This window comes from Physella acuta, unplaced genomic scaffold, assembly GCF_028476545.2.
Source record: "Physella acuta isolate Inbredline_101_S28 unplaced genomic scaffold, ASM2847654v3 ptg000328l, whole genome shotgun sequence".
In the NCBI taxonomy this organism is placed as follows: domain Eukaryota; kingdom Metazoa; phylum Mollusca; class Gastropoda; family Physidae; genus Physella; species Physella acuta.
Genome location: NW_026731847.1, coordinates 156,529 through 179,731, shown reverse-complemented (window position 1 = coordinate 179,731; position 23,203 = coordinate 156,529). Strand labels below are relative to the sequence as shown.

Sequence of the window (23,203 nt, the reverse complement as noted above, 5' to 3'; positions counted from 1 at the left end):
AATACGTTATACAAAAAAGTTAGACGAACACATCTAGACCTAGAATCTAGTTGCCGGCTAAAAATTGCAAAGGTAAGACGTCTAGCAGAATTTATTTTTTTAATTATTTCTATCAGACTACTCCCCCCCCCCCCCACTATTACGCAATTACCGTTAGAAACTGCAGCACAGTGCTTACAGAAAACAGCTACATTATTAACTTTACAATACAGTTACTAATATATCCGGTTATTAAAAAATGTTTTTTTTTAAATATCAACTTAGCCTTGATCTAATAATTTTATTTTACTATTGCTCAAAAGCTAAGGCTGAAACAGCAAAAGGCTAAGTGCAACCTAGCCTAAAATAACAGGTAAAAAAAAATAGCAAGTATGAACCAACCGGTGTTATGGCAAAATTTTGCCCGACACTGCGATATGTCCCTCTGACAGGGAATGTAGGTCTAAGAATAATCCATAAACAACTTTTATCCTACGCAGCAAAATGGCGACAAAAGCTACTGAAAATGCGAAAGAGGAGGAGATTCCGCTTTCGCCAGAGGAAGAAAAAACACTGCACGAATTCTTTTCGAAGCTAGATATAAATCAAGATGGAAAGCTGGATTTAAATGATTTAAAGAAGGCTATGTCTGCTATGCAGCTACCCCAGATTCCTGGTCACGCAGAGGTAAGTTAAACAAAAATTTCGATGCGGAAATGTTTTTAAAAATAATGCCACTCCTTCCTTATCAACACCGTATAAACAACACCTCTAGTCTAAAGTCTAAACTAAATTACTAGCCAAGAAACTCGACAAAGAAATTCATGAAATAAATCGGTTAAAAATACCCAAGTTATCATTATAATTTGCAATTGCTACGCAAACAATTAATTAATTAATTTTAATTGTTTAGCCTGATTTTGCACGGCTGTGCTTCTCAGCAGTCAGTATTTCACGAGTAAAGTCCAGTAAAGTGTCGAGTACCAAAAGCACGCACTCGCACTGAGTGAAATATTCCTCAGTATTCCGTAAACTTGAAGTAGACTAGATCTATCTAGATAGAGTCTAGATTCCAGACTCTAGATCTTTTCTAAATTCTACATCAATCTAGATCTATTACTGATTAATCATCAAGGGAAAAAATGTAAAAAAAAAAAAGGAAATTTATTTTTTGCTTATTTACTTAACTTAGGATTATGAAAAAGTGTTTTATTTTATGTTTGTAAGCTTATAGTAGTTTATATGTAAATTTGACAATGCAATGACGTTGTTTAGTTTTGTATTTTTAAATTTAAAGGATTAAAAATTTAGAGAAAAAAAAACACCATTTATTATAATTTAATTTAATGTATAATTATGGTTATTGTTTTCCAGTTAAGACTAAAACCATGCAGATTCTAGATCTAACTTTTGTACATTGAATCAGCTTTACTGTATTTCTTTAAAATAAATGGATTCCTAAAAAGGAAAAGACAAATAACATCTTTTTTTAAAGCTGATAAAATATATCTGCTGGGGTAGATTCAGGGACACATACACTCACAAGTCCAAGCGCAGCCAAACACTCTATCATTCAACCACACCAGAGTTTCTTCCAGGCATCTCTTCGTCCCCCCCCCCCCCCGAAGAAAGTAAACCCCCCCCCACCCGGAGAAAGTCTGGAAGAAACACTGAACCACACCATCCCATAATTTGTGCTAGAGTATGTACCTAAACATCCAGTACTTGAGATAAGAGAGAACTTTCAAGCGATTAAAGCATCCTTTTATCTATGTGGCTGTATAGCTTTAGCCAGCTTCACCATCTTCTTCTTATTTTCAGAATTATCTCCTGGATCTGTCATAGGTCTATCTCCACATCCTCTATCATCTAAGATTATGTCTGCCTTTTCCTTTGGGGTTTTCTGTATGATATACCATACTACTTTTTGTTGCATAAGATAATAATAGTTTTTCAAGTCAACCAAGTAATCTTTTAAGTCATGACAGTTTTTGAGCACTATTATCAGAACTGTCTTGCTGGATTGTCTTTCTTTAGTCTCTTCATCAGTAAGTAAAGTTCCCTTTCTAACCTGATGGTCCATGGGGCAGGTAAAGTAGAGTTCACCTTTTTCCATGACCTCTGAATTATGAAGGGTAGCGTGGTCAGCGCAATGCCCAGCCACCTTTACTTTCCCTAACAAACTAGGTACCCAGTGGAACCATGAACCTTCTATAGACTTGAACCCCGATTTGAGACTTTCGGGTTAGCAGTCGTATGCGCTACTATTCCACCATGCCATCCCATCTTTTTATCAATACAAATCACAAATAAGAAAACCAACCCTAAAGTAGCTATGCTGAGTTCAAATAACAGCAACAAAATACAACTTGTTTTGTAGATTAATTTTAATTCTGGAGGAATTTTAAATTTGTGTCGTCAAACAATTTGATTAATGTACTGATAGTCTTTAATTATGTTCACATTAATGACAGAATGATTCAAAACATTAGTTATCAGCAAAACTATATATTAGTATATATCTACACATAATTTTTTCTTGTGCAAATAACTGAATAGTTTTGCATGTTTGTACACTATTTCCATATTAAATACTTTGTATTCTGTAAACAAAGTTAAGTATTCCTGACATGATTTTACATGACTAGCTCTTTGACCCATTGACTCTAGATCATCATTTGCTTACACTTACAGCTGTGTAAAACATTAAACTAAACTTAAAAAGTGTAACCTTAGAGTTGAGCAGTAAAAAAATGTTTAGTTACATAAAATTAGCAGTTGTGCAGTTTAAAAAAAAAAAACAGCTGTTGGATACCTTGATGAAAGCTACAGCCATTGCACGGATGTTGGGTGGTATTTTTAACTGGCTAGTTTTGAATTTCAGTAAAAATAGAACATCTAGTTTTAAATTTAGATTTACATATTTAAAAATAAGAATTTGTAATTCCTCATATGTTACAACTAGAAACATTAAAAAATCCCCTCCTAGCTAGGAAGGAAATAGGAATAACTAGTTGTTGATAACAGGAGTTTGAAATATTTTCTAAGTAATCTTTTACTGTTGCTTTTATCTAATTAATAATCTTTAACTGCTGCTTTTATCTAATGAATAATCTTTTACTATAGCTTTTTCTAATTAATAATCTTTTAATTTTATCTAATGAATAATCTTTTACTGCTGCATTTATATGATAAAAAACTAAAACAGAACATTTAATTAAATAACTTGTTGATACTTGTTTAGTCAGTTACTGTTTTTCTACTTTCAGAAATTCTTTGAAAAATATGATAAAAATTTAGATGGCAAAATCAACTTTGAAGAGTTTGTCAGATATGTTACTGACCACGAGGCGGAGCTTAGATCCTACTTCAAGAAAATTGACACAAATTCAGATGGTAAGTTCTCTTAGCTTAAATTAAATTGTGCATTTGTTAAGAAAGATCATTCGATATACACAATTGTAATAAGAAACTAAATCTTTTTTCTGATATTTAAACAATCATTTTAAACACTTAAATAAATGTGTGTTTTTCTTACCAGCTTATTCATTTCTATTTCTTCCAGGCTTTGTTGATGCTGCTGAAATTGTGGAATCTTTTAAGAAACTCGGCGTCCATCTTGAATTATCTGAGGCTGAAAAGTTGTTAAAAAGGTGAGATTTTTTTTGGAAGTTTAAACTGAACGAGCCGACCTGCTGCGTATCATACGCCGCCATTTAGTTGTTTTATTTTCTACTTTTCAGTAATTTATAATTTGTAAATTCGACAGTACCAATGCTGCCACTGAAAATATTTGCTTTAAAACACTATCAAGAGGCCGTTAAGGATGATAACCCCACACCCTCCTTTCCCCCAACTCCTACCCTACCCCCCCCCCCCCCCCCCCCCGTGAAAGCAGCCTCCTCTTAATTACCTCCCCTAAGTTTAAAATCGTTTCAAACTAAATTATCTGCCCCTAATAGCCATCACTAAACCCGGCTCTACGATTGTAAACATTGTGCGTGAACCACAGCTCCCAAGACCATGATATGCTTAGAGAGGAAGAGAGGGGGCTGCTAGGCACGCTTACAGCTTGGTGTTTTCTAGGGTATCCAAGTAGAGAATTATATATACAGGTTACAAAGTTGAATGTTTTTGTATTTTCAAAGGGAGGTAATAATATTTAACAACTAGCATTTTATGTAATTACTTGGTTACCTCCCTTACACTTGACTAGAATGGACAAGGATGGAACGTTGAAAATTGACTGGAATGAATGGAGAGAGTACCTTATCTTGACTCCTAGTCAAAGCATACATGACATACTTCACTACTGGAGGCATTCATCAGTAAGTCCTTTTTTATTCAAACTTTATATGTAACAACAGATTTAATAATTTTAAGTATATAAGATTTAAATTAAATTATTTGTATGCTTTTAAAAACCCATATGATTTGCCTGTATATTTTATCAAAGGTAACATTATTATATGGAATGATTTATGCTACGCATTATGAATAAAATTTTCTTCTCATCAAATTGGTTTCTGTCTCTTTATTATCTTAATTGCTCTACAAGTTCGCATTCTCTTTAATTGTGTTTGGTATTCTGAGAGTATCTTTAAGTATCTTCCTTTTTTTTAATTTGTCCTCATGCATCCATTAATCTATATGCCAAAAAGCCATTATCCTTAATTATTAACAACTCCATATTTCTATGATTCACCTTTATTTATCATGGTGAATAGCTACCATCATTGAGTGATTATTTCATTGATTGGTAAAATACTGCACTTTTTAAAAGAAAGAAATCAAAATAAAATGCTCAATTTGAGTTCATTCACCCTTTTAAAATGATTAATAAAAAAAAATGTTTTAATATTGAGTTTTAACACCCTTTAATACACCCATTTAAAAATGAAATTTGACTATGATTTAGATTTTACTAAGCATTTTGATGAAATAGGCCTATTGTAAATAACTAGACCTGGATGGAAAGTGGTTGATCCCTTAAATCAGGGGTTCCCAGCCATGGCGCCCGCCGAACGATTCGTATGTGCCCGCCTCTCACTATTCGACAGAGACAGAATTTTTTTCATAAACATTATTGAAAGGTTGTAGGGGGTGCAAATCGAAAGTCTGAGGGGGGGGGGGGGTGCAAATCGAAAGTTTTGTCCACGGATGACGGGAAGGTTCGCTACGCCTCTGGAAGGAGTTTGTCGATTTAAAATAGGTGGTGCCCGCCACCTTACCGGTATTTTAGAATATGCTCTAGAGTGAAAAAAGGTTGGGAACCCCTGCCTTAAATCAACCACATTAAGCTAATTTATTCATGGTACTCTTTAGCATAGTTATATATCTTTATTATTCATATAAGCCTAAATTTAAAAAAAAAAAACTTGAATAAGTATGAAGTGAAAAAATGTTAATTATTTGATATGAGTTAATTTATTTCTCCATATTTCTAACAACCAATGTTTTTATACAATTGAATTTTACAAACCCCAATAGATGACGCCATTGTAAGGTATTTATTTTTAAAGTTAAAACTTACTGGAGTTTAGAATGTAGCCTGAGGCAGTAGGCAACTATTGACACACTATTGTTACCTCTAAGACAAGTCTTAGTCTTACTTGCCTGGGTTATAAATAGCCAGAGGTAGGGGAGAGTACTGACCTAGTTTCCAAAGAAGAAAAGAAAACCCTGTCACTGGTCCAAAATGTTTTGTGTACCCTGGGGTGCTACACTGCTGATTAAGTAACTCTTACAATACCCCGCCACCCCTCCCCTCATCACCCCACCTGTCGCCGGGTGTCACGTGTCAACACCGGGCGTGTGACGTAGAGTTCCGGACGACCACTCGCGTCAAGACCAGCTGATCGCAAGTGACCTGCACACTCCACTATTTTCTTTTTTTCACGGAACTGGAAAAATTCGGATTTCGCCGTGGGGTTTCGATCGGGAAATTGTTTTTCATTCGCTAGCACGGCAGTGTGTTGGGTAGTGTCGTGTGTAGTGTGTCGGATGCTGATGTATTGACCGTCTGAACGTCTCTTGGTCAGTTCACCAGAAGGCCTTGGTTGGAGAGTTGCAGTTCACAGTGAGGTGAGTAGCCTTTAACTTCATTGATTTAAAGTTTAGAGAATCTAGTAATCAGGTATGAATGTTACCTGCCACTATAAGTGATACTAGATCTCTAAGTACTAAGCAGTGTAAATAAATAGTAGGACTACAAGCAAGACTAACTAAATTAAGTTCTGTTGATTATAATTCGGCCTAATAAGTGTTATTTCAGTAGGCCTATTTGCTCGCCATGTATCATAATCATAAACTTGTTTACGTATTTTCATTACCGATTCGTCTGATAAACTATAGTTTAGGGTCAACAGTTAATTAGGCTAGTACTAGACTATCTTAATCATATTAATAATATGATATTGACTTATATTTTACAGTGTTTACCAAAATTTCAATCTAGCCTCTAGATTGCTCTAATTAAATGCCTTCATTAAAAAGTAATTAGGCTAGACCTAATTAATAATTAGGCCTACTGGTTAGTGTTTTGTTCAGCATTTATATAGGCCTGATCTACACAAGAAAACTTTTTGTGTGTGTATACACAAGGTAGAATATAGATATAGGCCTAGATCTAGAATCAATAGGAAATTCTCACTTCAGTATTTGTCCATTTGAGGTGTTAGATTTAGATTTGTTAGTGTTAGCCACTTGACTCAGCACTTTCTCGTGTGCTGTTCAATACACCGTAGCATGATTGGGATACCTACACTATCGCTGACCTAGTTCTCATAGTTAAATATTACCGCGCTCTGCAGGTGTGTTAAAAAACCCAACTTGCATTGCCTAATACTTGGAGGGAGAGGGGGTGTAAGATCTAGACAAGTGGCAATCACATTGTATCGTCTGAATAAAGTACCAAAGCTTTTATTCTCTTGTCTGTTTATCAATAACTGACAGTGTAGGCCTATGGGCTACACCAAATGCCTTAAATGTGACCAGCCATTCTATTTCTCACCTCGATATTATTTTCTCCTCTTAAAACCAGTAAAAACTGTAACATAGTTGGAAATTGTACAGAGGCATATTTTATTTCGGGTAGGGCCTACATAATGCAGTCCAACCGAAGATAGCTACGCAGTTGCGTTTCATCAGATATGCCCAATGGCTTTAGTTAATTACTTTAGTACACATTGTCGTGTAGTAAACTCTTGGTTTATCATTAATATCAGCTACGATAACGGACAATGACACTGTTTATTCATTTATCTAACCTAAAGACGCACTACGCTTTGGAAATCAGTTTGTTAGTCCACTGTTAAGTGCTGGCTAGTGTATATTTCACTGTTGAGTAGGTTACTAGTCAATACATGGCGAGTGTCTTAGGTTGTGTTTAAGGGTTTATTACACGCTGTGTTGTTTGTTTCTGACGCAATTTGTAAACATGCATCATTGCGGATCAATTAGAGGGGCTAATAATGCCTTATGCCTAGCCTATTTTTTAGAAACCACATTCGTATGTGATGTGATAACAAATTGAAGTGAAATTTAGTTTGTGTTAAACAGTGTAGCTTGTACAGCGTTTCTTTGTCTTTTTTTCTTCTGTTAAAAATGGGTGGGGGTGATGATACTGGTAAAAGTTTAATTTTATTTTTCCAAGAGAAGCCTAAAAAAACGTATTAGTTGGGTCAGCCTGATAGAGAATCTGATATCTGTGACTGAACATTACTGAGATTTCGTTGTGCTTGACCCTCTAGGTAGAGTTTTCAATGAGCAATCATTGGTATATCTGGTTTTCTTGCTTGTTATCTATTTATTTGGACAAAGCGAAGATGGTGTAGCCACAAAACTTCCTGAAAGTAGTCGCTCTCCCATCTCGTGCATTTTCAAAGCTGCAAGAAATCCATTTCTTTGGTCTAGTATTTGTATGTCGACCAATATTGACTTATTGACTTAGTCCTCTTTGTTCCTTATGGAACATAGGGTCTCCACCATTTCCTTCCATTTAGTCCGATCCCCGGCTATTAATTTTGTCATCTCCCAAGACATCCCTGTTGGCTTCAGTTCTTCAAGAAGACTCCGCCTCCAGGTCTGTCTTGGGCGCCCTCTCTTCCGCTTTCCCTGGGGGTTCCACTCAAGCACTTGGCGTATAACATTTGGGTAAGCTTTTCGCAGTGTGTGACCCACCCAGCGCCACTTCCTCCTTCTTAATTATTGAAACAAAGTATATTAATAACCATGAATTCTTTCCGATATTTTGCAATCGGGGTGGTGGTAGGGGTGTCATCCATAAGTGTCGTCACGCTTTTTTGGACGATTTTTACCTCCCCTCGGTCACAGTAAGCTAGACCCCACCCCCCACCACCCATAAAATGACGTCACAACACAGTCTATTCTCACCCCCTCAAAATCCCCTTCCCCTACGAGTGTGATGTCATTTATGGTCGACCCTGGGGGAGGGGGTGTGTGGAATAAACTATTTTTTTTAAATTTAATTTTTCTATTCGAAGGGAGTGGGGGTGAGGGGGGGGGGTGGGGGCGCATCCTCGGATAGATGCCTAAACAGAAAAACTGTTTATAATTTCTATAGTCCCCGTTAGGTAGGCTACATGTAACACTTAAAGAGTTAAAACGTAGTGTATTTATAAATCAGTATTACATTATTTCTTAAATTTCTAGCACGCCTAATTCAATGCCTAGATTGTTACCACATGTCTTAAAGATTTACGGGTGTTACACAATTGTGTTTGATGGCTGTTCCCTTCATGTTTGTTTTGGTAGCATGAAACTACCTGCAGTGATAACAGTTTATAGGACCACGCGGATGTCACATGATTAAAATAAACTACTGCGCATGACATTCACGTGTCCTTCAATCTAACACTTACTTGAATGTTTTTCTTGGCGTAAAATTTGTTTTGGTTTCCGTGCACAATTTACCAACTGGAAAGTTGTAGACCTTATATTTTGTTCGTGGTTTATTTTCTGTCCAACATTAGCCTCATCTAGGAAGGGAATGGGGATGTGCGTTTGTTAGTTAGTATCAAGAACGTAGCTAGCTGCCGTTAGGTTTTCATGGATTGGTTTGGATATAGATCTATACTCTAATCCTAGATAGTATTATTTAAAAGATTGATGTGGCTCCTGCCTCCCCCCCCCCTCCCAAAAAATGTCTGAAAGAAACACTGACCACCCTTCCTTCCGCCGGACGAAAATTCAAAAATATAATTTATATTCGGGGAGAAAATGCATACTCTAACCAACCCCCACCCCTTCCTGCGAGGTGAAATGCGACCCCACTCCACCCGTAGAAAAATGACTGAAAAAAAACCCTGGCCTCAAGTTCGTTTCTTTCATCCAGTCAGCATATTGTGTAACGTTACGTAACATTCAGCTGTTGCGGGGCATGTTTTCATTCAAGGTCATGGACGTCTTCATTTTTTTTCTCTCCAATTATTAGCGGTGTAGAGGTATTTGATGGCTGTTTAAAATGTGTAACGCTTTGGTTTCATTTTTATCTTTTCTCTACCCCCCATTTTTAATTTTTTGTTGTTGTTGTATCAGATCTAGAATCTAGCTGTTGGGTCATCCATTAACGACAACACACTTTTTAAAACTTCGTCATCTCAGCCTACACCCCCACCCCTCCCCACCCCCTCTGATATTGCACTGATGACTGAATCTAAGGAGCTTGCATTAGACGGTTTCTTCCGAATACACGGAAATACTAATACCGAATCAGGTACCCCCCCCCCTTGTCAACATGCACGCATTTACCCCAAGTCGTGGTCATATCTCTGAAATGGAGGATATTGATTTCAAGACTCAGCACTCACCAAACTGCTTGTTGAGAAAAGTATGAGGTTCTATCTTGTGTCGTAATAAAGTCGGACTAGAATCAAGCTCAACGCTGATTCTACATAGTTCGTTCCCTTGGCTATGGTTTAGTACTAATAGATAGGAGCAGTGGGAATCTCGTTATCAGTGTTTCTTCCAGGCATCTCTTCGGGGGGGGGGGGGGCGTCCCCCCCCCCCCCCCGAACGAGATAGCTTTTATATAGTAAACATACACTTTTACTAGTGTCCGCCACTTCCACCCCCCCGAAAATTTCAAGTGCCCCCCCCCCCCCCCCCCCCGAGAAAAAAGTCTGGAAGAAACGCTGCTCGTTATGAAGTTCCATCCTTGTTCTAACTTCTTCGGTTTTAATTGTTTATGTAATGTAGGAATAGATTTCCAACACAATGATGTATAACATGTCAATTGGTAACTATTGAATACTTTGATTCTTGTTTTAATTAAATGTATTCCACACGTTTCTTTTCAAGTTTAGAAAATAACAGGGAAATAGGATTGAGCATAATGAATTTATCTTTTGTGCATTGTTTTATTACCAGGTAATTTTAGACGAACTCCGACATTACTGTGTTGCTAAATAAATTATCGAAGTGTCTATTCACAGTCGACTGTGAATAGCCGTATTGGGGCTATTCACAGTCGTATTCACGTGACCGTTTTTGATAGATTTAATGTTAAAAATACCTAACTAGGCATGAAGATATGTGGTCGAGCGGTCATTGGGAGTGGCTGCCGTGCCAGAAGGTGTGGGTTCAAATCCATCAGATGCCCTATTGCTATGACTCTTATGCCTTTCAATCTTAATATCAAAATATTTTTTCAGTTACTTATGTTACTCATAGAAGGGTTACTTTTGTTATTTTTTTTTGTGACGTTATTGTTGGCATATCAGCAAAAAAAAAAAAAGAGAGAGGAAAAAACACAAAAGTGTGATGGAAACTGTGAATTATAGCTGATTATATTCTAGTGTATAGATTTAGAGTGCATAATTGATCATCTATGACCTACGTAGCCTGTAGCAGCTATATCTGATATTAGCCTAAAAGCTAAACTAAACTTTAATTGTAATAACTTTTTTATAACAAAATAAAAATAGCACTGCTCTCTTAATCTATACCTCATTCCCCAGTCACAATAAATGCTTTTATTATTTTAAGATATTATTCACAGTCGTATTTAGCATGAAACGACAGCCGACTGTGAATAGCCGTATTGGGGCTATTCACAGTCGGCTGGGAATAGCCCCAATACGGCTATTCCCAACCGGCTGGGAATAGCCCCAATACGGCTATTCCCAACCGGCTGGGAATAGCCTTGGCCATAAATTATTTAATATACACATTGTATAAGAAGTATATAAAAGAGCTGTACATAGAGGATAGGTTGCCGACCTCTACCCTAATACATAAAGCCACGAAACTGCTTGTAGCTTGTGGGGGGTAATGGCCGGATCTTTGGGTTTAGCTAGTCCTGTCATGTGTGTCAAATCTAGTTAGCAATGGCTGTCTTTGAAGGCTTGTTTTGTCGATGTGAAAGCTTTACCTTTTTAAAACAAGCCATCCCCTCTAACCCCACCCCTTATATTTTAAACGGCTGTGTATAAATAAAACTGATTCGAGTTACTCAACCTGCACTTACCTGTTGTGCCGTGAAAATTTGTTAAACCCTCCCACATTCCCCCTCTCTTCTACTAGACCAAGGTCAATGACCTCGAAGCTAAAGTGCACTCTATCACTCAGTAGTGATTTTTCTAAAGAAATGGAGCAATACCCTTTATTGTTTTGTAATACTTGCCAGCTATTCGGTGTTTTATGTATTAATGGTTAAACGACCGCCATGTTTCTTATGGTTCTAGGACATTACCCTATCCCGTGTAAATTTACACCCTTCCCCCGGTCAAGAATACTCTGTTTTGTTGGTCGATTTTTCCATTTTTTGTCGGTAACATGTAGATCTTATATCTGTTGCCGGCAATGACCGATGGAGTACACAAGAAATATTATGTAACAACGTTACGTAACATTCAGCTGTCGGGGGGCACGTTTTCATTAATCAACAAAAAATGGGTGTATTTCGTAACTTGCGAGGATATTCTATTGGCCGTTTCTATTGTAAAATATTATACACTATAGAGAATGCTAACACTAGAACTCACTGCCTGTTGCATTAGCCCAAACCCTTACTTGTGTTGTTGTAATCAATGAGTGGAAGGATATTTTATTTTGTCAGGGGGAGGGGGGGGGGGGTTGGTTAGGCTGCGTGGGACTAAATGAACCAAGGTTGTGGGGGGGGGGGGAGTAATGTTCTGTTCCCATGGCCTATTCCTTACAACAAAAGTATCAAATAGTCCTCCGCTTTCCTGAGGATTGTTAGAATTTTTCGCTAAGCTATGCAATGTTTTGATGAATTGTGAGCGGCTTTGTGTTCTGTAAATATATTCCTGCTCTTTCTATAATCATCTATAAAATTATATCTGTCTGTCACATATATCTTTTGAAGATCATCTGGGTTGTTTGTGTTGCCAAGATTTCGTCAATTTTGTGCATATGTTGGGCCTTACATAAATACTTACAAAGCGATACGATCCACTAACTTCTAAAAAAAAACTGTCACCCTCACCGCCTTCCCCCATTGATATGTATGTGATATTTATTACTTTATTAACTAAAAATAGGGTTATGCGTCTATCACGATTTGCCGCCATGCTATCCACCGAAGTAGAACAGTTAGATAACGGTGCCTTATTTTCCTGTACACTAAATAACAATCGGCTTTGGACTTTGATGTTTTGATATTTTTTCTATATGTAGTCTATGAGCCAGTGTTGGTTGACCTTTGTACCGCTGCATGGATTTATTGATTGGGTTGTTTGTCCAATGCGGACTAATTTTTGTTTTTCACCGAAAGTAAATGGATCTAGGCCTACCGTAAAAAACCTGTTTGGAGTAATGTAGGTCTTGGCTTTATATTATCTAATCAAGGCCTATCCTTTTAAAATAAATATCGAGTTTATTTTAAACGACCAATTATAATTAGGCTTTCTTGTAAATATGACGTTATAAACAAAATGAACCTAAAACCTCTGGTTGTTTTAAATGTACATAAAAAGTTTTATAAAATCTGCAGGCCTACACTATTACACTAATCTAGATCTAGATGTTTTAATTTATTTCTTGATGCCGGTATTTAGATCTAGATTTAGCCTATCTAGGCCTAGCCTAAGCCGGTGTAACTCGTTCATTTAGAAGTCTTCAGCGAAAAAGATTAGTTATTAGCGAACTGTATTTTTCGTTTGTCCTTCCTAGGCCTACGCACATATTCACGTGTAGAAGTGGTCGTGTATGTCTGGACTAGAAATCTTTAATACAGACTAGTGTTAACATTTTCGGTAAGTTAAAATTAAAATCGTGAATAAAAGAAAGTAATATTTCTATAATTTAAACTTAATCCGTACGCTGCGAGTATATTATTATTATAATTATGCGGCGGAAGGGCCGAAGACGAAATCAATGGAGCAGCGGAAATAGAATAGAATTAGAAACTGCTAGATTCTAGATTTAGGTTAGGTCTTTAGACCTGGACTTCACTGAGACTGGATTTAAAAGGCGTCGCAATAATTTCGTCAAGTGTTGGACCTAGTCTAGATCTATTTATTATAACGTAGATATCAGATTTTTATGCTTGTGCATTTTGGTGAGTTTACGGCCGCCTACGCCATGGAATTGATACATTAAAATCTCACCATCACAAATCAATTGAAATTATTAAATTAAAATTTCGGTAATCTATCGTTTTGGGTACGTAAAATCGCCCGCGATTTGTAATGTGAAAAACAGGTGACTCCTTAAATTTTAATAGGGTAAAGGAGGGCGTTAAGAGCCGTGTGGTATTAAGCCCCAATCAACACCCCACCCCCACAAAACCCCCAATAACACTGCTAATCTACTTCTGAGGTAACAACCACTGCTGTTCTTTGATAACAGAGAAGCAGAGGATTCATTTTATGTAATTTGTGACCCACTTGGTCCAATAGGGAGAGGATGAGACAGGATTTAATCCCACTGCTCTTTCCCTAAAATTTCTCATCTCCATAAAACCATTTTGTGAACTTTTTTTCCAATTAGACATAACTTGGGAAACTTCACTTTGTAATAAACCAAATGAGTTTTTCAAGCCAATTCTTTGTTCCTGTATTAGAGTATTGGTTGTTGTACATTTTAACACTATTTTTATAGCTATGGCTAGAAAAGTTTTATTTTGGTGAATTTTTTTTGCACAGTGATTATTGGTGTCAAAACAAAATGGCCGACATTTGTCCCATTTTACCATGCTATAAAGTTTTTATCATTATCAGAGTAAAACTTGACTGATCATTACCATAATGGTTTTATTTGTTAGATAATAACTAAATCTACATGAATACATTAATTTTGTCCACTAGCTTGCCTCTTTAGAAAAGTTATAACAGATACTCTTATGTGGCTCTTGAAACCCTATGTGCAAGTTTCTCATTTATTATACCACTGAATATGACACTGGTATAGGAATAGTTAACACAAAATGTATTTACTGTTAAACAGACTTGTGTCTAAATGATAGAACTACAATTCTAACCTGCTAAAAAGTAAAAATTCAGCCATCTGATGTTAGCAAGGTAATTTTTAAAATGGTACACGTACTTATTACCCCTAAGGGGCAATACAGCCGACTCAGCCCCCACCTGTTTCTAACCAACCATAAAACTTCTAATCTCTTTGTAGGTAACAGGAATAAATGTTCTTAGGTCTCAGCCAATCTGGGGTGGTATGTTATGTAATTTATGACCCTCATGGTCCAGCAGGGAAGTAAACAGACACATTAATACCACTGCTCCCCCCTTACAATGTCTTACCCCCATGATACCCAGCCCCCACCAGTTTCTGGCCAACCATAAAACTTCATCTCTTTGTAGGTAACATGGATTACAGTTACAGATCTCAGACAATCTGGGGTGGCATGTTATGTAATATATGACCTTCATGGTCTAGCAGGGTGGAGACCAAAGAGGAATCAGTACCACTGCTCTCCCCTCACAATTTCTCACCCCCATGATACCCAGCCCCCACCTGTATCTAACCCACCATAAAACTTATCCCTTTGTAGGTAGCATGGACTTAGTTCTTAGATCTCAGCCAACCAGAGATAGCATCTCCTTATGTAATTTATGGCCCTCAGGGTCCAGCAAGGAGAACAAAGTGGAAACCAGTACCACTGCTCTCCCCTCAACATTTCTCACCTCCATGTCATGTTATGTAATGTATAGCACACATGGCTTATCAGGGGAAAGCATTAAGGCATATTAGTTAGTACCACCCCTTTTTACATACAAGAATGTTAACTTTGGACAGCTACACACTAGTATACTAGCTACACACTAGGCATACTAATGTGCCTACTGTAAACTACTAGACTTTAGGGCTTAGGCCCTATGTACACCTGCAATTGTATCAATTGTAGACTGGGCCCATTGGGGCCTAGTGATAGCTATTATCAGTTAAAGTGTGTGTACACAGCACTAACTATTTTGGGGTTAGAAATTAATTATTTTTATTTCAGAGTTAGTCTAAACTAGGAGATAATACTTATTGCCCCATTGCCCGGCTCCTTTCACCCCAAATGCTGATTTTGGGGGTATGATAATCAATGTTCAATTAAACCCATTTAAAGTATATTTAATAGACTTTGTTATTATTTTTATATTGTGTAAGATATGTTAAAATAATTTTGCCATATTTTCAATACTAAAAAATTCTTAGATTAGTAGAAATCTTTAAAAATGTACAGGTGCTAAAAAGTGTGGCTCTTAACGCCCTCCTTTACCCTAATTTATTCACATTTTGAGGAGGATTTATGTTTTAAAAAATTCAAAAATGTTTCCTTGATTCATTTATGTAGGCCTACCTGTTTTTAAACAATTGAATTAAAACTTTTCCGTAATAAATGAAGACTAGCGATGTTTCCAACAGATGCAACCATGCTCATTTACTATAGCAGCCATCTTGTCTAAATTTTATTTTTATAAGCTTTTAGCGCCAGATTCAGGGGGAAGCCACTCTATTTTACAAATGGCTGCTGTTTTTATACTATATAGCAAATCTTGCTCTCAGACACTGCTGTTTAAAGTTAATTTCTGGCCTATATCGATATATTTAGCCATTGATTTATGTTTATTATTCATTTATCTATAATATTTGACACAAAAGTATGACAATATACTTCTATTAAAGCCTTGACAATGAGGTAACGTTTTCGTACATAAATAGCCGCGGGCGATTTTACGTACCCAAAACGATAGATTACCAAAATTTCAAATCAACTGACAATTCAATCATTGTTGACTTGGCATGGATAAAACATCTAGAAAGTGTTTTTGTCAATTTAGCCATCACAGTGGTAGACATAAAATTAAAACTTAGTGGGCCTATTAGCCTAAATAAATTTTATTAGATAGTCCTACTAAATTTAGTAAATTTAGGCTAACCGTTAATTATTTATTATAACCTGATGTTTCACCTTAGTAAGACAAGCATTTGTTGGTTGTACAGAAATTAAGTGATCGATCTTTTGAAAACCCAGCTTTAGTGATTTGTACTTAAAGCTTTGATGTTGAAATTTAAAAATAAAATTAGGGGCCTATAGCCTACTTTTTAAAGCATATGGCCTAGTAATTAGTTAAAGTCTTGCTTATGTAGTAGATTTACAGTGACAATACATAACCAACTAAATGATTTTGGTTTTTTATTTAACTACAGAAAACACTAAAACGTCAAATAAAGTAAATCTTTAGTTAAGTTCAGCAAAAACCAAATTCATTTTAGATTAGAATGTTGGAATGATCCTTTATTCTAGATTTATTTCATTCTATGCTAGGCTATCACTTAATTTTTCATTATCGAATCTATTAGGCCCTATCTAGTTTAGAGGTCTAGATTCTATCACGAGTAATCTTTTACTTTTACTTCATAATTTTGTCTCAGACTAATAATGCCTAAAATAGTAATAGTTATAGATATTTTAGTACAAGGTGCCTAATAATCAGCTTTTTACAAATTTCTCAAAAGTTAAAATAATCCATAGCTTTTAAATTATTTAAAATAGTTTTCTTAGTCAGTTGTGTTTGTTGCCTTGTTTATTTAGAAAATGTCTAACAGTCAGTTGCTGGCAGATCTAACCAGTTAAAAAGCTATTCCAAAAACGACTAATCTAAAAATAAAGTAGAAACGCAGCAGTTAAAAATAAAATGGAGGAAATTTTAAATATGATAATTCTGACATGTTTCATAGAAGTACGAACTAGTACCAGTACATACTGAGTCAAAAGATACATTGTTAGCAGCTTTTAGCAAAAGGTTCTTAAAGTTCTGCCTAAAAATAGTTACAAGGATTAGACACTACACTGATATTAACTGTTCAAAGGCCAGTTTAAAAGGTTAATAATTCTAAAATGAAGTAAATCTTATCTTTTAATGTTTCAGATTGTTGATGACTGATCCTACATGCTGAAAACAGTTTACCAGGCCTGACATTTTTAAATTGAATATTTGAAATATTTCACCATTTCCAAAACATCTTCAAAGTATGGTGGTGCGGAAAATCTAAAACTTTCAGAAACAATGAACTGTAAAATCTGTGTCCTGTACAGCTGTTTGTGACAATGTGCTTATTTCGAAAGCACATGCTGCATACTTTTGTGGAAAAATTGAGAACAAACTATCTGTGGTTAGGCTCATTAGAACCCTGTGAACACTTGTTAGGTGTTATCGTGTTATTTATACCCAGGTTGCTACCACGGTAGCAGTGTCCTAGTCATTCCGTTATATAGGTTGTTTTGAACTACATTGGTCTTTCTATGTCACAAATTATTTTTTTAAATCAAAAGCTTGAAATCAATTCACTCAGGAAAGAAATCTCAAATTTCTATAAGTATTAATCTGTTTTGAGAAGCAAAGGAAGAAATTGTGTGACTTGTATAGAATAATTTATGACATTCTCAAATCCCATTACTCTTGTGTATTATGTGTAATATTGATAACATAGTGTTGTAAATATTTGTGAAGTCCAAAGGCAAACTTTCAACTTTGAAAACAAAGACAACTGTTGAAGTTTAAAAGTGAAAACTGTGTGGATATAGTCAATGTGATTGGTTTCAAAAACAGATCTTTCTAAGGAAACTTTCAAAAACTGGCAGGAAGCTTTACAAAATAAGAAGTGCAATATTGTGTGTATTCATGTTTGAGTTATTTCTGAAGTACTCTTCTGAGAGAGCCATATGCAGATGTTTGTAGACATAGATCTGATTCAGATGGAGGAGGCTGATGCTCCGAAGCATCGGAACTTTTACAAGAATTATGGTTTTATTTCTGAAGAGGTATTGTATTTGATACTAACCATATTTTTATAGTATTTAAAAAGGCATATCATTTGGGTTTTTAAATAGTATATTTTTACAGTTTCTCTATACTTCATTTCTTAACCAAAATAAACCATTTAAACTCTCCATTTTTTTTATAGATCATAGACATAGGTGAGAATGGTTTGGTTCCAGATGATTTCACAGAGACTGAACTTAAAACTGGTATGTGGTGGCGGCACCTTGTTGCAGGGGGAGCTGCTGGAGCTGTTTCTAGAACAGCCACCGCACCACTAGACAGGTTGAAAGTTTTGTTGCAGGTGTGTAATAGTTTATCTATACATTTTTTAAAATAAAACTGTAGACTTTTGGATTTATTTTTATTATGAGTTATTCATACATCACGTGTTTTAGACTGATGATTCACATTCTTCAGTTATACACATATTGGAGAGACTATTCCATTACTGTACTCTAGGAATGACTTAAATTTATCATGTGTGTCCTCTTTACTTGGGCTATTTCCTTCTGTGTGGTTATACCACTTTTATCATTTTGGCTTGCGAGAGCATCATATTGTTTTGTTATTAAGTTTTTTTCTTTGTTTCCAACCCACAAATTACTTGACAAATACAATACACATGACAAAAAAATATGCAGAAATTTAATACTTGGTGGACTACACCCAAGACATACATTGAAGATAAAATCTTGCGTCCAAGAAATGAATAGTAATTAATAATTTATTTAAAAATGCTCTCAGGTACATGGATCAAGTAAAAACAACCTAACTATCAGATCTGGGTTCAAACAAATGCTTGAAGAGGGAGGAATTAAGTCTCTGTGGAGAGGAAATGGTGTTAATGTGATTAAAATTGCACCGGAGTCTGCCATCAAGTTCATGGCCTATGAACAGGTATTAAATTGATCATACTTTTAGTGATATAATATTTGATATATTATTTGATGTTGTCAACATTGTTGTCAGAGTTTTAGGTTGCATGCTGTATTTGTACATTGTAATAAGTGCTCTAATTCTTCTTGCGACAGATTAAAGCATTGTTTAAGGGTGACTCAAATAAAGAGCTTGGTGTGATAGAAAGGCTTCTGTCAGGATCAGCTGCTGGAGCTATCTCACAGACTTTGATTTATCCAATGGAGGTACGTTTTTCTTCTTCCAATTCATGTTAAATTGTGTGTATAATGTGCAACTCTTAACATTCATACTTAATATTTTCTTTATTTTTTAAATTTTATATAATTTAATTTTATGTTCATTGACTTTTAGGTGTTAAAGACAAGACTTGCTCTCCGTAAGACTGGTCAGTACAATGGAATTTTCGATTGTGCAAGAAAAGTTGCTAAACATGAAGGACTTGGCAGTTTCTATAGAGGTTATGTCCCCAACTTGCTTGGCATTATCCCATATGCTGGTATTGACTTAGCTATCTATGAGGTATGTTAAAACAACTTATAGAATATTTTAGTGTTTATACACAGGGCTGCCTACATTTATGATTTAGCATCAAGATTTGGTGTTTCATTATAGTCTAAACAATTTCTTCTGTGATAACGAGGCCTGAAAAATGTGTTTTGTTTTTACGCTTACAAATATTTGTCTATGTATGCATTTATAATTTTTAAAAATAACTGCTAGAATCTTGTACGATCTATAAATGTAAACTTCTATTTTTATATTTCAGTTGCATATTACATAATTTGTACAGATTTTATATAGTTAGTATTTTTTATTGACAGACTTTAAAGAAGCTTTACATGCAGAAAAATAAAGGCCAGGACCCTGGCATTATGGCCTTATTGGTGTGTGGAACTGTTAGCAGTACTTGTGGTCAACTAGCCAGTTATCCCCTGTCACTTGTTAGAACAAGGCTACAAGCACAAGGTGAGTTGTTTTTTTTATTTGTAAATGTTCCAAATGCTCTTATACCAATTTACTTTGAAAATTTTAATCAGTTGTTGTCTTGCATATATAGCTGAGTTTGTTCTGAGCACCATAGATTATCAGTCCTTAAATATGAGTTTTCAAGCCAAGAACATTCAAGATATGGCATACACATTCTGAATAAATAAGAATAGCTCAGCTTGTTTAATTTTTGCAACATACATAGTGAGATTAAAGTAATGTTTAGTGTGGTGCTGTATTCAATGATTTTTAACTTTAGCTGTTAAATTTATACATTGTAGGACCACTGGTAGGGTATACAAGTTTTGTCTTTTGAAGCGCTGCTTATTTTATAATAGTATGCACATCTACACTAAGTAATGGTTTATTTAGTGACTAAAGTGTTAACCACATCGCCATTTTTCACAGCCCAATCAGGATCTGTTAAAAAGGACACAATGACTGGGCAGTTCAAGTACATCTTAAAGCATGATGGACCCAAGGGGTTGTACAGGGGTATTGCACCCAACTTTCTCAAGGTGGCACCAGCTGTTAGTATAAGCTATGTTGTGTATGAGCAAGTCCGTTCAGCCATGGGTATAAAAATGTCTTAGGTTTTTTCATACATTTGTTGATTCACTTTGTTAGGGACTTACGGCTTTTTAGACGATAAGATTTTTTTAAAACTTGCTAGTTCATACAGATTGCTTTTGCACAAAGTATTCTTGCAAAATCTGATTACATTCATTATGTCTAGTGAAAATAAGTATGGAATTTTGTTAGTAGGTGGTAAAAGAAAAATCAGTTTTACTGTCTCATTTATAAAGTCAAAGAACTGATGTTAATATCTTTTGTTGTGATCTCACTGCTGATGTCATTGATTACTTTATTATGACTATCTTATTACTTTACTTTGAATTACAATGTCAGTAGTCCAACATGTTTTGGTTAGTAGGTTCATTGTTTTTTATTCAACACTTTTTTGACAGTATTTAGTCATCTTTATCAAAAATATTTTAACACGACATATAGGTGTTGTTGCTTATGTAGTTTAGATTCCCACAATTTTCACTAGCTTTTTTTTTTTTTGTATTTCAAGGTTATACCTTTTGAAATACCAGAAATTTTTATTTCAGTACAAATCATGGCTTAAATAGTTTTTAAATTTTAGATGGAACTTATTATTATGGAAGTACAATATTATTAACATGTTTTAGGCAATTCAAATTTCTAAACTGATTGCACAAGTTTTTTTTGTCTAGGTGTTTATTAATCTTTTACATAATTCACATTGTATGAAATATTGTCATTCCTTTATATATTTTTACTAAACAATCTATATAAACATATATATCTAACCTGTTTGTTTGTTGACAGAACAAATGTTTTATAAAGAAGTATAAATGTCAGTTATCTTCTGTATTTTCATGAGTGCTCTTTTTTTAGTAGTGGATAGGTAGAGTACAAAGTCAGCTACTGCATTGTTTACTGTATATATTACCTGTGATGAATAAGATGAGATTCACTGTAATTTATTATTGGTGGTATATACTTAACTGACTGGTGGATCATCTTTCGGTAGTATTTATAATTGTGGTACTTTGGAATCCACTTCTCTATTAAGTTCTGTAGCAACATGCAGGTTTTATTTTGTCTAGATATTTATCAGATTTATGTTAAATCAACCTCTTCATTACTCTGCAAGTGTAGAAAAAGAATGTATATAATTTTGTTGTACATGTTTTTGCTTGTTACCATGTAACTTTGCACATTTAAAGAAAACATTTTTGTGATTTAAACAACCATCAACATCTAGAATTTGTAATTTACCATTTAAAAAATATACATCACAGCTGTTCACTAGTAAGAGTGCACAAATACTGACAAAATAAAAAAGTCATTTCCATTCTAACTAAAGTCAATCTTCTGTCATCTGGGGACCAAACCTGATGCGCTTATTTATCTTCTTCGTCTAAGCTCAGATGTTTCTCTTTGCTATGCATTTATTTGAGCTTGGAAATGGTGAAGGGAAATGCTTGCTTGGGTTGACAAAAATCTAAAATTAAATTTTGATCATGAATATTGCTTGTTAACCCTTGAACTGTCATAACGGCTGATGTGAAAAGAATGGAGATGTTAATCTTTGTATTTACTCTTTAGGAAACCTTACATGATTACAATTTTATGTTTGTGGGGCAACATTCTTACTGTAAATTCAATGCATTTTATAATGCATGAATAAAAACCATTATGTGACCTATGAAAATGAATAAACTTTTTACTTACATCATAAACTTGTATATATTCTTCAGAATTCTTTCAGAAATTATTCTACACATAACACACTATTAAAGAAAATAAATGCCCACCTAACAGGGTAATTTTTTTTTTCTTTTTAAACACTATAAAACAGAATAACCACACTTTTGAGTTACTGTATACCTTATCTTTGTAGAATAAATATCTACAAACATTTCTGTACAGATAAAGCTTTTTTTTTTGTTAGAAAACTATGACAAGAAATAAGTGAAATTATGTTGATTGTGACTAAATATAGTTTCTTGATTAGTCACTTCTGAAAATAGTGTATAGATGTTTGGTGGAGTAAGAAATGAATATGTGTCTATTTGCATTTGTTTTGCCTGTACTGTCAGCCATGTCTTATTGTACAATGATTCTCTTATATAATGTATTTGCCCTGTCTGTCTTATCTTTTAAAAGACAATAATAATAAATAAGACATTTCATTTTAATTTGTTTTGTGAATATTTTTTTTTCTGTTGCAGTGTTTGTCAGTTCATTTATAGTAGTGACAGAATGGAATCCCTTTGTGCTGTAGGAGTGGGTGATTTCTTTTTAGATGTGCAGCTTTCGAACAAAAAGTTATTGTAGATGCAAATGGATACTATCCCTTGACAATCTTTCCTAACTCAATATGCATTTAAGTTTGATTACACAAACCTAGATTTAGTCACTAATACTCAAAACCAGTTTACTGACAAAAAAATTGGTAAAATATGTATCACATTTTTCAGAAGCAAATTTTAAATGCACTGAAAATAAAACAACTGCTTTCTTTAATA

At 35.0% G+C, this 23,203-nt stretch overlaps 1 protein-coding gene across 2 annotated transcripts; it reads left to right on the top strand.

The window, feature by feature from the left end:
* LOC131940735 (calcium-binding mitochondrial carrier protein SCaMC-2) lies at window positions 1-21,302 on the top strand. Of its 2 annotated transcripts, XM_059299505.1 has the most exons (11): window positions 1-72; window positions 480-666; window positions 3,249-3,375; window positions 3,545-3,632; window positions 4,196-4,307; window positions 18,379-18,537; window positions 18,981-19,133; window positions 19,268-19,378; window positions 19,506-19,673; window positions 19,976-20,120; window positions 20,550-21,302. In XM_059299505.1, the coding sequence occupies exons 2-11, from the start codon at window positions 484-486 to the stop codon at window positions 20,732-20,734; spliced, it is 1,431 nt and encodes a 476-aa protein (XP_059155488.1). In that variant the 5' UTR covers window positions 1-72; window positions 480-483; the 3' UTR covers window positions 20,735-21,302. The 2 variants fall into 2 exon arrangements, with proteins under 2 accessions (XP_059155488.1, XP_059155487.1); XM_059299504.1 differs by lacking the exon at window positions 1-72 and having other exon boundaries at window positions 410-666.
* The last annotated feature ends 1,901 nt before the right edge of the window (window positions 21,303-23,203 follow it).